Source organism: Gracilinanus agilis, chromosome 1, assembly GCF_016433145.1.
Source record: "Gracilinanus agilis isolate LMUSP501 chromosome 1, AgileGrace, whole genome shotgun sequence".
Taxonomy (NCBI): Eukaryota; Metazoa; Chordata; class Mammalia; order Didelphimorphia; family Didelphidae; genus Gracilinanus; species Gracilinanus agilis.
The window spans coordinates 551,287,772-551,298,331 of record NC_058130.1 but is presented as its reverse complement, the minus strand read 5'-3'; the positions used below and the strand labels follow the sequence as shown (position 1 = coordinate 551,298,331).

Genomic DNA, 10,560 nt, shown 5'->3' with positions numbered 1-10,560 from the left:
CTAGGGCTTTGTTAGGTCACTAATATCTCCACCTGAATAAGAATAATGAGTAGGCAAGCTCAAGAATTTACATAAACTGTGCCAGGTTGCCAAATGAAATGAATGGGAAAAACACTGGCACCGAATGGACTGTGAACAAATAGTGAATAATGAAAAAATTAAATAATTTAAATTAAATAAGGATTCTCTTTTAGAAAACCAGTATTAGTGGAGTGAAAGGTTGTAGGTTAGTTATTCAATTAAGCCAGGTATTCCCCCACTATATTTTTGACCTATGAATTTCATTATTTCCCTAGTTCTAACATTTGTTTTCAATTCCATGGCCAATGTAGTACTGAACTCTGAATCTTTGAGACATCAATGAAAAATAGAATCCACTACTTTCAGCCCTTCTACTAATCTACAGGTCAAAGGGCATCGCAAGGAGTCTAAAAAGTCATCCTTAAAGTAATGGTTCGTTTGGCTGATGAAATTTAGAAAGAACAGTAGCTTGAGAAAAGAGGAGAAGGTACCATTGTCCTTTAAAAAAATCTCCCTGCAACTCTGAAGTCCTTCTGGAGATGTCTGGTCATCTATTGCTACATTACTGGTACAGAAAAAGTCTCTGATAGAAATATATATGTTTGATTTCTTCTGATTTCTGGTCTAAAAACAAAGCAATTTACTGAGTATCTCAACATTTGGGTTTAATAGAAAAGTTCATAACAGCATCATTTCAATAATAATACTTAATTGTGTTTTCAGTCATCTTCATGAGAAATTCTTAATTATCTTTCAAGGCTTGCTATCCATACAGAAGTCTTCAGCCCCCTTCTGCCCCCCCAAACAAATTCCTAAAATGAGTTTCAAACGAATACATTAAAATGATGATAATGGACACTTTTGCAGCAATCTGAAACTATTAACTACTTAATCCACCTAATATCCTAATGAAGTAGAGCAGCATTCTTTCCCATTTTTTACAGCTGAGCAAACAGAGGCCCATGAAGGAAAGGAGTTGTTCAGAATCACTGAGAGCCAGTTGTGAAATGTATGGTAATATTCAGGTCTAATTTTTGTACCGGGCACTATCTAGCAATTATTACTGGAATTTGAGAAATCTGAAATCTCAGAGTCCCCAAATCTACAGGAAATGACAATCAGCCCTGGAGTAGTTGCTGCTCTGGGTGATTTCTCTATTTAAAAGAAACCTAATCCAATTAGAACACCTAAAACTTCATTTTATTATCCCACTGTTCTTGGCAGTCTTACAATCTGCACCACAATAGAGGAGGCCGAAGTGGAAGGAGGTGGAAACAACACCATTTGATCAGAGTCCAATTTCATAGTCTGCTTGACTAAAGGACTAAGGCCACCTTTCAGCGAGGCAGGTGCAGTGTCTCTCTTCAGGAACTGTGTTTTCTCATCGTCTCCTTCTCCCTCCACACACCCATCACTAAACCAGTAACAAATGGCTCCTTTTCTGTTCTACCCTCTACCTTTGTCTGCCCCGTTTATCTCTTTTGAGTTAAGTCCCCTGTATTGCAGGTAAGAGAGAGCCACTGGTACGTTTTACCACTGAACCCTAAACAAAGCACTTGACATTTCAGATGGATTTCAAATCTTGAACATAATGCTTTATTTCCATCTCTGCTGCTTTCTCTGTACCATTTTTTTTTTTTTGCCTTTTAATTTATTTTCTTTATTAGAATTGAAATCTTTCTTACTTTCTCAGCATTTCGTAGAGGGAGAGGGGGGAAATTCCACTATGAAATCTTTCTCCCCCTTTATTGGTGCTCACTCGCAGAGCAGGGTACAAACTAGGTAACATGCATCTCATTTATATGACATAAGGAGTTTGAATCCTCTCCTCCCCTATTCCCCATCGTGGGAAATTGAAGAGGTTTTTGGTTTCTTTGTTTTGGTTTATGATGGTCTGCTGATTATTAGTCCGGTGGTCACAAGAGGAGGGACTCCCGAAGAGGCTCCTCAGAGGAAGTTCTAGCTACGATGAACAGCAGCAGCTTGTGTCCCAGGAAGACACTGTATTCTTGATAAAAGCGGGTCATAATGCCCTGCTTCGCTGAACCCCTGCGATAACATCAGACAGAGGCTTCAATTCAGAGTGAGGCAGATAAGCTTAACTAAAAGATTGCTGCTCTGCAGAGACCGAGGTTTGGGTACGTTTAAGAAAAACTTACCGTGTTCATCCACAGCTCAAACACAGTTGGGAAAAGGGGGAAAGTGTATGTCAGAGGTTTGATCCTACAAGGAGAGAAAGAGATAGTGGAAGGAGGGGAGAGAGACAGAGACAGAGACAGTCAGAGACAGACGAGACAGGGACCCTAAGAGATCTGGTGCGTCGTCTTTGGCTTTCTGCTTACCCTCTCCAGCCCTGCGGATCAGACAGGTAGTTTGTAGGGAAAGAGTAAAGCGCGCCCAAACAAGGAAAGGAAGCGATTCTGTTACCTTAGGAGGCTGGGGTAGGCAATGCCGAGATGCCACCCTCTATTCAATTTTACCCCTTTTCCATCCGCCCTCTCCTTCCCCATCCTCCTTCCTCTTTAGTGTCTCCCCTCCACACCTTAGCCCCCCACACTGGACAGGGAGCTAGAGCTGTCAGGCTCTCTTGTTCCCCTCATTCTCCTCTTCCTCACCTTGTTGCTCTCGGGGTCGACTGGAGGGACCCGGCAGCAGGCAGAAGAGGAAGTGGGGTGGAAGGAGGAGGAGAAAGAGAAGGAGGAGCTGGACTGAGGAAGACAAGAGGAAAGGGGTGGGGTGGGGGGGGAGGAAGGGTGCTGCAAGGGGGTGGAGGCGAGGGGTGGGGGGAAGCAACGAGGGGGGGATGGGTACGCTCCTAAAGAGGAGAGTTAGGAAGGGTAATGATTGCCATCCTGCAGCAATTTCCCTGTGTCATGGCTCCGGTATCTTAGCAACAGCACTGAGTCCGGCCAGCAGAGCGGCGGCGGCGGCGGCAGCAGTAACCAACCCCATTGAGAGGAGCAGCAGCCGCCGCCGCCGCGGGCTCGACTCTACTCCCGGGAGCCGGAGCCCGAGCAGCGCAAGCCCGCAGCAGCGGCGGCGGCGGCGGTGGCGGCGGCGGCGGCGGCGGCGGCAACAAACCCAAGAAGAGGGAAAGAGCTGAGAGACCACCGCCCGCGTCCCGCCGGGGAAGGCAGGGACCGAGAGAAGCGGAGAAAGGGAACACTGGGGGCCGGGTGGCTAGAAAAGAAGAGAAGAGAAAGAGAAGAAAGAAGGGGGAAAGGGAGGAAGGATGAAGGATGGGGAGGGCATGACACTTCTTGGAAACTCCTCGCCATGGCTCCTGCCACAGGCTCGGCGGCGGGGGTCTGAGAATATTACTGGGGAGACCTCTCCCGCGGGCTCTCCCGGGATTCTGAGCCGCGGAGAGATGAGGGATGCGGGGAGGCTGCATCTTCGCGCAACTGTCCATTCCGGCTGAAAAGTTTCTCCATGGTTCCTTTGTGTCGTCGTCGGAGCTCCCTTCCTGCAACCTTAGATTCCCCCAGTCTTCCTCGGTGAGTGAGACTCGAGTGTTTGCTTGTAGTGCTGCCATTTTGAACAAGTAGTTCACTTCTCAGCCCTAAAGCTTTTCCTTCTTCGACTCCCCTCCCCCCTCCCCCCAAACCCCTTTCCTTTCTTGGTATTTCGTTTGGGGAGGGCAATTCCCTTGTTGTGTCTACAAAGGGGGTGATGCTTAAGAGAAATTCGGTTCTCTCCATTCTTTCCAGAGGCGGACAAAACATCTGCTGCACTCATGTGACTCAAACATAAAGACTCAATTAAAAGAAGCGCGCGGAGGGGGTGGGGGTGATGTTGGGGGGCGCTGGTTCACTTCTCACTAATGTTGAGTAATGATTTAAGAACCTGGATGGTAGCTTATGTTGGGACTCTGGCAAGACGTGAATCTCCTAGACCTTAAGCTCTATCGAGTCATAGAACACAGTGTGGGACCTAATCCATCAAGAGAGGAAAAGCTGAATGTCTCACTTGGAGGCAGTTGTATTTTTAGACACTTCTCTCTTTCTTCGACCAGCAGCACCCTCCCCCATTAAAAAACCGACTCCGTGCAGTAAAAACTGCAATAAAACGTTACAAAATTAAAAGAATTGTTAGAGTTAAAAAAAAAAGTCTTCATGGAATCGATTTCATTATATTTCATAATCCAAAACTGAGCTGAAGGTATCTTGTTGAAGAGAAATTCGTGTTTCTTTTCTCCACATCTTATTGCCCACTGATAATCTCCAGTAAACCAAGTGTCTACTCTCCGTCCATCCTAGAAATACATCCTTCAGGGTCCAATTAGGGTAGTTCTTAAAAAAAAATTCAAACTCCCCAAATCTTTAAAAAGAACCATTAATCTTCTGGTTACTACATTAAAGATCCCCTGGAGGTTACTTAAACAGTTTTCAATATGTTACAACTATTTAAAAGGTATACTTAAAAAACAAAACAAAACAAAAAAACACCCTCTACAACTACGTGCCTGTAATAAGTTATGTAGCGTTCTGCAACCTGTTTTTAACTCTTAGATTAATTCTACCCCCTCCCTTCCTAAAACAATAATACTGTTAAGGGCTTAATGATAAGTCTTCTGTCCCCTAACTAATCCCTCTGTAACCTACCTCCTGTTTCTCTTTATTGAAAACCGACTAAGTACCAAGGAGACAATGATTTGCAAACATTTTATAGGTCCGATTACCACCTGCTTTTCCTTTCCTTTGGAGAAAGGACGGTGTGGATATTGATATAATGAAGGGAATTAAGAATAAAAGCTATTTGCTGATCAGCCTATTAAGAGCAAAATTCCACCCAGGCAATAACACATTTGTAATACTAAATAATTTTTAAAAAATAAAGACTCGTTTCAACTTTCTCAGTTCTATAAAATACCCTATATTTTGGCCTTCCTATTTGATATGGAAATATCCTTACAGTACAGTGAACAACAAATTATTCACTCTGAAGGGCCAGCAGGTGTTCAGTTTTCCAGGAACCAATGACCACAAATCTACATCTCTGTGGTTATTTAACAAAGCTTTGAAGTAAATAATTGAATTTTGTATAGTATTACACAGGAGTATATTGATTGCTGTGTGCTCTTTTTTTAAAAATGATCTCCTGAACCTTGGGAAGTAAGGTGGGGGGAGGGGATGAAGGAAAGAGAATGAGAAAAACATCCTTCATCAGCAATATGTAGGGCTGATTCCACAAACCATCAGTCTTGTGTGGACTGCTCCTTACATAGCTAATCGCCCACTCATTTGAATCCTAGGATCATGAATGTCGATGGCACAGTAATAAGGGGATGAATAGCTGTTTCTAATGACATTTAAAAAATCTTCATTTTTCCTTACACAACAACATGATCTTTCCCCTTAAATCCAGGGGAGTACTCTCATCTGCTAATGAGGCCTGACACTCATCTTCAAGGTACCTCCTTTGGGGAGAGAGAGAGAGAGAGAGAGAGAGAGAGAGAGAGAGAGAGAGAGAGAGAGAGAGAGAGAAAAGGACTCAGTTACATAACCCATTACCTAAAACTACATATTCCAAAGGAGGCAGCTGTCCAGATGTTTCATTGCAAAGGGAGGGGATTGGTTGTGAGGAATAGCTGCTTGCCTTTCCTTATAGCTAAAATAATGAGTGGGGGTGAAAAAACTTTTAAAAGGGATTTACTTAGTTGGATATTCACAAACCTTGGTGTTTTCCTCAGCAACTAATTATCTTTTGGAAGTAAATGCTCTTGGCCTGATAGTTCCTGAGGTATATCAACTTTAAATTCCAACCATTTGAGTTAGTGGAACAAACCTTGATCATGATCCAGGGATTTTAAATCAATACCAACTGTCAGGGTTCAGAAGCTCCTTCTTGATCCTTCAGACCAAAGTCCTTGGGAGAGCTCAAATATTCTGTGTCTCCCTAGCCTTGACAAAGTCTTTGGCAAGTTTTGGGAACACGGGACTTGTTCTTAATTTGTTGGAAATGAGTAAGGCAGGATTACTACCTGGGATCCCTTTGTCTTTTAGAGGTGGTGGATTCTCGTACATAGCTTTAGCCTTTTCTAATATTAGTTCCTTCAATTACCCCGTTTCACTTCACCACCACTACCTGCCTTGATATCCCTCGCGTTTAATTTGCATCTTTAAGGTCACTCTCAGCTGGTGTGGGGTGGGCTGAGACTGGTGGGGAGAAGGGGGAGAGAAGGAGTTTGTAAGTAAGTGTTGGTTTGTAGGTAACTCCAACCCCTGCGGTCTTTGACAGTCTTTCTCTTTGCTGCAGGCGGTGTTGGAGTAGCTAAGGGCAGCTCTCCCCACTACGTCCACCTCCCCCCTGCAACCGCCCTGCAATCTAGGGGCCCGCGATGATCGCCACCGGGGGGCTCTTGAGGATCTCCGCCAGAAAGCAAGATCCCCTCCGCCCGCAGAGCCAGGTCCCCAAGCGCAAGAGGAAAGCCAAAAAGAAACGCAAGAACGACGTGGTGGTAGTGAAGGGCAAGTTGAAGCTCTGCTCCATCTCAGGCCTGATAGCCCTCTGTGGAATCCTGGTACTGTTAGTAGGCATAGCCATGGCCGTGGTGGGCTACTGGCCCAAAGCCAGTGGGACTCATCGCGAGGGTGCCAAGCACCTGTCTCCTGGGGGAAGTGGTCTTCAGGCTCTGACCACCGCCAGCAGCAGTGTCAGAGCCAGCAGTAACAACAGTAGCAGCAAACACCAATGGAGGGACCGCTCGGGGGCTCCTAGTCTAGCCAACTCTGAGTCCAACTCCAGCTCTGTCCTTGCCACTAAGAGCCCACCCCCTGCCCGGGCGGTCTCCCCTTCTTCCTCCTCCTCTTCCTCTTCATCCACTTCAGTAGGTTTCCTCTTTCAACTCTTCTCTGGTTACTTGCATTCTGACAAGCTCAAAGTCTTCGGGCCGCTCATCATGGGCATAGGCATCTTCCTCTTCATCTGCGCCAACGCAGTGCTCCATGAGAACCGAGACAAAAAGACCAAAATCATCAACTTGCGGGATCTCTATTCCACCGTCATCGACGTGCATAGTCTCCGAGCCAAAGACCTGGCAGCTGCTGCCGCGGCTGCGGCCGCAGCTGCCTCGTCCTCTTCGGCCACCACCTCCGGCCCTCCAGCTGCATCCCCTCTTAATGGCTTCATCAGCTATGTGCAGTCTCGGGGCCTGGAACTCAAGCCAGGCAGCAGCAGCCCGGGAGATGCCTACGGGGCGGCCTCGATGCTGGCCAAAGGTTCCTGGCACCCCTCGGCACTGGGAGGCGGGGCTGCTGGAGGGGGCCGTGGGGCTAGAGGCCCCCTGTCCCCTCCTGACTTGGCTTCGTCCCCTCGCTGCCCACGGGAGCCCCCTAGCCTAGCTGAGGCGGTGTACAGCATCTATCGCGAGCGCTCGGTCTTGGCTGGTCGCCGACGGGCAGCAGCCGCGGCCGCCGCCGCTGTAGCCGCGGCCGCAGCCGCGGCCGCCGCCAGTAGCAGCAGTCCCCCGCCTTGCAGCCCCCCGGAGAGTTGGGGGAGGCAGAGCACAGCCAGCTCCATAGTGGGCTCGTCCCTCAGCGCCTTCGCCCTGCTGCCCCTGCAAGGAGATCGGGACGGGATCGGGGAAGGGGACGGAGACGGGGATGGGGAGGGTGCCGGCTGCAGTTGGCAGCGGCCTCCGGGCGAGAGGGGCTCCCTAGAGATTCCGCGGGGGGAGTTTGAATTGAGTTTGACGGATCTCAGTGGGATAGGCAGCCGCTGTGGCAGCTTGCGCCCGGAGCCCCACCGGTCCGAGGACGAGGAAGCCGCAGCGGGGGCGGCTGCAGCATTCACGGTCACCACCAGGGGGCAGGGCGGCCGTCTGCCCAGGACCGGCAAATACTTGGCCTTGAGGCGCCAGAGCACAAGCGGACTCCTCAACTGCAGGAGAGCCGCATCCCCAGAACCCTCACCCACCCCCAGCTCGACAGACGTGGACGTGGACGTTTTGGTGGAAGCTTCCACCGAAACCTCCCTTCCCCTGGGGGCCTCTCCTCCCGCCTTGGCGCGGGCGACCAGGAGAGACTCTCAGAGGTCCCAGTCGGATCAATCCAGCAGCAATAAGGGCTACACCCCACTGGAGGAGGCAGGCACCTCCCTGGAGTCTATCATTGACACACCAGCCAGTAAAACCCAGGACTGTGCAGAGAACCCAACCCGGGAGGAGAGCCCCCAGGAGGGTACCAGCAAAGAGCAACAGACAGTTGAGCAACCTCGGCCAGTTCAGAGGCAGTTTACAAAAAAAGAGAAACTCATCATGATCTCCCGGTCTCATGCCATAGGGATGGAGGATGGAGAATTGGAAAATACTGGCCTTTAGAAAAGGAAGTTAACAGGAACCCGAAGAGTGGTCAAAAGAAGGAGGAAGCCACTCACTCGAATCACTGAATCTCCATTTCCCTTGTCTCTGTGGCTTTAACCGAGGGAACAGTCCAAATCCAAAGAGCTGCAGGGCAGTTTTCCTTGAATTGAGTTCACAGAATTTCTGTAGATAGCTTCCAAGCAATTTTTAAAAATGCAAACGATCCTCTATGTCCGATTGTGATTGTATGTTACATGAAAACCAAAATGTATTAAAACATCAGCAATCTAGTAATTAGTAATATTCCTAATTTTCTTAGGATCAAATTAATATATTTTTGACACTAACAGTGCACTTTATTGCAGCTTTTGATTTGATTTTCTCAATTCCCTCACCTGTTTACTCCACCCCTGGCTTTGTCAAAAACTACTTGAAAATGACAAGTTCTTTCCTCCTGTTCTGCACAAAAGTAGCAAGGGTTTTTCTTCAGTTCTCTAGAGAAATGATCTTACTAAATGCTTTCAGAGCCAAAAGCCTGAGCAAGCACTTCAGTAAAACTAATTAAGAACATTTACCTTGCCCTGGTCTCCCTCAGCCTCACAGATCTACCTTCTCTTTTATCCTCTCCCCCTTCTCCATCTCCCTTAAAAAAATGGTATTTAATTTTTTTTCTCCTACAGTGTCATGCTGTAGAGAGACGATTGGTCAAAGCTGGGATCTAATTGGATTGTTACATTCCTAAGTTCAAGATATCAAGTACAAGATGATCTATTGAGTATTATTACATATGTATTGACAATAGCATTAATCTTAACCTTTTTAATAAAAGTTTATGAAGAAACGAGGGTTAATATAAGTTACTTAATTTTGCCTTTGAGTTAATAGCCCTTAATGAAACAAACTACCTGGATTGATTAAATTACAAGGCAGTACAAAAAAAAAACCTGATGCAGTGTATTCAAATTATGGCCTAGGAAATTAAAAATTAAGTGACAAATCTAATGGAGGGGGGGAAAGAAAAAGAAAAGTGTAAAAAAGTGATACTTAACTGGAATTTCTCTTCTTATTCTCTTCTAATAGGCCAGAAAGGCAATGGATAGCATGCCAAGCCTGGAGTCAGGAAGACTCTTCCTCAGTTAAAATCTGACCTCAAGACACATAAAAGCTGTGTGATCCTGGGCAAGTCACTTAACCATTTTGCCTCAGTTTCCTCATCTGTGAAATGAGCTAGAGAAGGAAATAGCAAACAATTCCAATATCTTTGCCAAGGAAAGTGCAAATGGTTGTGAAGAGTCAGATAGGACTGTAAAATGACTGAATAAAAAGCCCAAAGTTCTTCCTCATATTGCTTTGATAATTATCATCTAGTTATCTGAGATTCTGGAAATATAATACTTATTCAGTTTAATCTAGGATCATAAATTTAGAGTTGGACAGGATATCAAACTTGATTTAGTCCCAACCTCACATATTACCAATGAAGAAAGTGAGTTTTTGTGGTTGTTCAGTCATTATCAGAAACTAGAGCCCAGGGGCAAAAACTACTTGCCCCAAAGCCCACAGAATCCTTCAGAGTCAATATTTGAATTCATGGTCTCTGGGGCTAGAGCAAAAACTTTTCTTATTATACCATATAGCCTATAAACTTATTTATTACCTAAAAAAACATATACAACAAAGCAGGGGACAATAGAGACCTTACCCTGCCCAGGGAAGAGAATAATTAATATTAAGTTCCAAGGGGCAGCTAGGTGGCTCAGTGGATTGAGAACCAGGCCCAGAGATGGAGGACCTGGGTTCAAATGTGACCTTAAATACTTCCTAGCTGTGTGACCCTGAGCAAGTCACTTAACTCCCATTGCCTAGCCCTTACTGCTCTTCTGCCTTCAAACCAATACCTAGTATTGATTCTAAGACAGAAGGTAAGCGTTTAAAACAAAAGATATAAATTCCAGTTAAAGTATTGAAAAAATTTTCCCCCATTAGATTTATCAGTTAATTTTCTATTTTTAGATCATAGTTTGAATATACTGTGTCAAATATTATATTTTCTGTACTGTCTTATGGTTTAATCATTATAGGACTTTATTGCAGATTGCTGTTGTTGTTCTGCCATTTTAGTCACATCTGACTTTTTGTGATTACATTTGGGGTTTTCTTGAGAAAGACACTAGAGCACTTGGTCATTTCCTTCTCCAGCCCATTTTACAGATGAGGAACCAAGGCAAACAGATTTA

The 10,560-nt window shown here is 45.9% G+C and overlaps 1 protein-coding gene across 1 annotated transcript; it reads left to right on the top strand.

Moving 5' to 3' along the window:
- Positions 1-3,441: 3,441 nt before the first annotated feature.
- On the top strand, positions 3,442-9,164 carry TMEM200C (transmembrane protein 200C). Its single transcript, XM_044658065.1, has 2 exons — positions 3,442-3,518; positions 6,280-9,164. Exon 2 carries the CDS (start codon positions 6,362-6,364, stop codon positions 8,339-8,341), a length of 1,980 nt encoding a protein of 659 aa, XP_044514000.1. The 5' UTR covers positions 3,442-3,518; positions 6,280-6,361; the 3' UTR covers positions 8,342-9,164.
- The last annotated feature ends 1,396 nt before the right edge of the window (positions 9,165-10,560 follow it).